This window comes from Oreochromis aureus, linkage group 2 (genome assembly GCF_013358895.1).
Source record: "Oreochromis aureus strain Israel breed Guangdong linkage group 2, ZZ_aureus, whole genome shotgun sequence".
Classification (NCBI taxonomy): Eukaryota; Metazoa; Chordata; class Actinopteri; order Cichliformes; family Cichlidae; genus Oreochromis; species Oreochromis aureus.
In genome coordinates, this window is record NC_052943.1 from 3,774,099 (window position 1) to 3,778,517 (window position 4,419).

The 4,419-nt window shown below is 46.6% G+C and overlaps 1 protein-coding gene across 1 annotated transcript; it reads right to left on the minus strand.

The window, feature by feature from the left end:
• Nucleotides 1-320: 320 nt before the first annotated feature.
• On the minus strand, nucleotides 321-1,754 carry LOC116329420 (transmembrane protein 271). Its single transcript, XM_031751432.2, has one exon. It carries the CDS (start codon nucleotides 1,436-1,438, stop codon nucleotides 647-649), a length of 792 nt encoding a protein of 263 aa, XP_031607292.1. The 5' UTR covers nucleotides 1,439-1,754; the 3' UTR covers nucleotides 321-646.
• Nucleotides 1,755-4,419: the final 2,665 nt, after the last annotated feature.

Sequence of the window (4,419 nt, forward strand, 5' to 3'; positions counted from 1 at the left end):
GAGAGTTTCGCTGTAAAATCATCCACGCTTTGACGTGAAAAGATGTGACTCCTTTTGGAGCCTTTTCTCAGGTGTTTACCCAGCGGATTACACGAATTCTCGTGAATTTATAAAATTACCGTTTGGATTGACGTGCGTGACACTTTCTCTAATTACGCTCCACCAGCTATCCTCAGAGTCTGGAGGAGGTCTGCCCGCAACCTTTAAGCTCGAAGTTTAGAGTGAACACACCAGCACAAATTCTAAACTGCCAGCAGCTCCATGACGTCAGGTGAGGTTAAATACAGTTTATTCACAGGTAAAAACGTTAACAGCAAACATTCAGAACACAAACTCTGCTTTTTGTTATATTAGCAAGCTGTTGCGTTTCATGGGCCTTGATCTGCCTGCACTGTCTGGGCCTGGATGATGTGTTTATCTACATCAGTCTGATTGGTGATGTTCAACATAAGCTAACAGGCAGAGGTAAAAGAAAAGTGAGAAGGAATGAGGCGAAAACAAAATCCACTCCGCCGTCCTCCTGTGTAACTTACTGCTTTTTGTTGGGTTGTTGGAGGAGGAAGAGGAAGGGGGGATTTTTTTTTAAAGCGTAAAGTCATTGATTGTCACAGCAGAGGGAAGCGCTGCCGGGGCTGCTCCAGAGCGGCTATGTGTTGCATGCCTCAGCGGGGAAAATGTCTTCGTATGCGGGTGGCAGTTCACTGGGGAGCGGGTAGGAGAAAGGGAAGCAATGATTGAGCTCCGGGTCCGTGGGCGAGTATCCCGGCAGCTCGATTGACGGGTGTCCCCCGCACTGCACTTCTGCACCTGTCTCGTCAAACACACTAAAAACACCCAGGTTGATGTAAGACACCGGCTGGAAATCCGCCGAGGAGCAGTCCCGCTCCTCGCTGAAGATGATCGCCCCGGCGCTCTGCCTCTGACACTGTCTGCTCCTAGAAAACTGCGCTGTTTTGTACCTTTTGATGATCACCAGGTTGATGAGCCCGAGGAGGCACTCCAACGTGCTGAGAACAGTGGAGATGACCAAACTCCGCTGGTAATCCCTCAGCTGCTCGCAGGCAGGGTTCAGCACCACAGAGTGGAAGCAGTAATGGGAATATTTCCTCTCCACCAGAGAAGCCGTGTCCCCGTCCACCACCGCGCCAGAGAAGGCGGTGAGGACCCCCAACAAGAAGACCACAACACCGAGGAGAAAGAAATTCCTGCAGCCGGGCTTGTCCGTGCAACACACCAGCGCGGTTCCCAGCATGACTTGCCCGATTCCCACAAGTAGCCCGGAGTAGAAAGCCCCGGCCGTGGAGCCGAGGTGGAAATGCGCTTTCACCGTAGATCCCAACGAGACGCATCTTAATCCAACGACAACTTCGCTCAGGGCGCACACGAAGAGGAGGGTGCTGGAGAGGACGGTGCACAGTCCTTTCCCACTCAACTTCATTATATTCCACCTCTGCCGCTCTCGATCCCTCTCCCCCGCTCTTCATCCTCCTGCGTCCTCTCCTCCGTCTCCTCTGGAAGCACTCTCACATCGGGACATCATCTGCCGGTGACTCCTCCGGTTCAGAGCGGGCGATCCTCGCCGCTGCGGCGTCTCTCTCGCATGCCCGCCGCTTTACAGGAATATATAAATAATTAATGACAAGAACGCATTCCTCACTGCACTTATCGATAATCCATACAGCCAATGATCGCGTTACCCAAGATCAGCTTTAGCCGCCCATCTCACTCCCGAGCAAAAGTTTTTTTTGTGTTGCTTTTCCTTTTTCCTCCTGAGGAGAGAGTGCAGTCCGCCAAGTCTCCGGCTTGAATGCCGTGTGCGGGGTTTTGTGGCAGAGAAGGAGGCGGCTGCTACAGCCGGAGATGCTCGAGCGTCCTGTTGACCAATGACCCGCAGGCCCCAAGAACACTCCTACAGGGGCTATAAGTGTGCCTGAGGTGCCACGTAGAGACTTTACAGTGACGTTGTGTTAAATGGAAAGGCGAGTGAGCGACTTTTGGTGGGTGATCAAAACAATCGTGAGCGCGACTGGTGTTCGGGAACATGAAATGATTTCTTTTTTCTTTTTTTATACACTTCAAACCTTCAGGCTCGTAGTCAGTTCAGTTCTACAGGAGTGACTGCGAGGTGAGGAATTTAATTTAGGCGAGCGGTAACCTGTGTTCCTGTTGTTAAACTGATTTTTGGCGGAAACAAAATAATCCTTAATATGAGCTAAATAAAAATAACGAAAAGCCCACCAGGTCTCTGTTTCTCTTAGGACTTGTTTTTGTCAGGCAGATCTTTCTGGAAATCACAAATCATCAAGCATCAGTAAGACGAGAGGAGCTGAGCGAGGCTGTGCGCTGTCCGCGGTGCTGAAACATCCAAATCTGGAGGCCAGACGGCCGCTGATTGGAGTCCACGGCATCTCTCCTCACATTTCTAATGGATCTTTAAAACTATAAACGTCTCGTATTTTATTGGTGGTTGAGACAGGCTCCAGACCTCACCATAGACAACCTTTACAGGAGTGTTGCAGGGTGGATAACTGGTTAGAGGCAGCATTTCAGTCTTAAAACAAATGTAGAAAGACATACTGTATGAGTCATCCAAAGTCCATGCTGCAATGCCCAACAGAAGCTACAGCCCACAGTGTAAAAGTAAATGTTTGAGTGTGAAGTCTAATAGAGTTCATAGCCATTATAAATAGAGCAGGCAGCTGAAAGAGACATTCTTTTAATTCATATGTTGAAAATATGTTAAGAAAATCTTTAAGAGATTTATTTGTTTGTGTGTGTGTGTGTGTGTGTGTGTGTGTGTGTGTGTGTAATCATGAGGAGGACGTGAACCAGATTTCATGATAACGAATCCAAATATATGCTGAGTCATTTTTATTACCTAAAACCCAAAAACATTTTTGGCACTAAAGCGTGGAGATATGACACCACTGTGGTCACTAAGATTGATCATCTTTGTCATCCATGAGCAAAGTAAATATCACAACAGAATTTCATGCCAATGGCATTTGAGGCGTTTTGGGAGCAAAGTGGCCGAGTGACATTCATTTAGTGAAAACAAATTGGAGTCATTGAATCGGAGCTGGCTAATAATGAAATGTAAAAAAAAAAAAAAAAAAAAATCGTGAAAAAGTTCAAGGATATGCAAAATGATTCAACTGTGTGACCTGCTGTAAAAACATTGCCGGTTCTTGGAGCTGAGTTGTTTCCACTTCATTTTATCTGGTTGTGAAAACTCTCAGCGGACGAGCGCAAGTTCTTGACTTAATTAACCAAATGTTTGACGAGTGCAGGTGGGAGAATTCCACCAGGGAAAGCCTTCGCCCATCCATTCATCACAATGAGCCACCTCATTGACTGTACCAGCACAGCTGCCAGCAAGTGTGAGTGTCACTCTAATTAGGTCATTACTACTTTGCATAGGTTTGCAGATAAGAAAAGATGCTGTGAATGATGAGCTGATAAGCTGCTGATTGGCTGATTGATTGGCAGGCTTGCTTGCTGGCAGTGTGTTTCAGTGATGTTGACACCATCAGCAGCAACAACCTGACTGACTGGCCCGGTCACCACAGGCATAGATACAAAACTGAAGCAGAAAAGGCACAAGCTGGAGAATCAAAACACAGAAAACGAAGCGTCTGAAGCTCAAAGTTTCCTGGGGAGCATATAACCCACCGCTTAACGAGTCTCTCTGTCACTTCTTATCCAGTCCATACATGAGCAATAAAACCCACAGCTCAGAGTCCTTCCTTCTGTTAAAGCATTGTATTTGAGCCATGCTTTGTGTGGCAGCATATTCAAACCCATTTTTCACATTTGTTGTTCCATAATGTGGGCGTTGCGAAGCCTTTTGTAACTGTGATTAAGAGCTATACAAATAAACTTGGACCAGGGCATCGCAGAAAATGGCTTCACTTCACTCACAGTGTGAGCAGCCACAGGTAAGGAGCCTGCACTTTAATGTGAAGGAAAACTACTGGATTCAATTGCCCGATAAAAGTGATGAGGCAGAGGTTGTTAATAGCATATGTCTTTCATCAGAGCACAAGGTGAGCCCTGCTCACCTCCTTAACACAGGCCATTTCCCTCATGGTCACAGACCTGGAAGACACTGTTACTGAAGGGGAAAGTGGCTCTAACCTTAATGAATAGGATCACCTCTCACCTACATGGCAGAAAGACCTGAAATTGGCTTCATTTTAATGTAGAGGGCTGTCTGAATGTTATTACTATATGGTTTATAGGGAAAAATGCCACACAAAGAACTGCAGATAGATCCCCAGCATTATAATAATAATAATAAAAAATCAGCCTTCTCCTCCAAGAGCAGATTTTCAACTTAAATCACTACAAGTCGTTCTGTGTGTGTGTGTGTGTGTGTGTGTGTGTGTGTGTGTGTGTGTGTGTGTGTGTGTGTGTGTG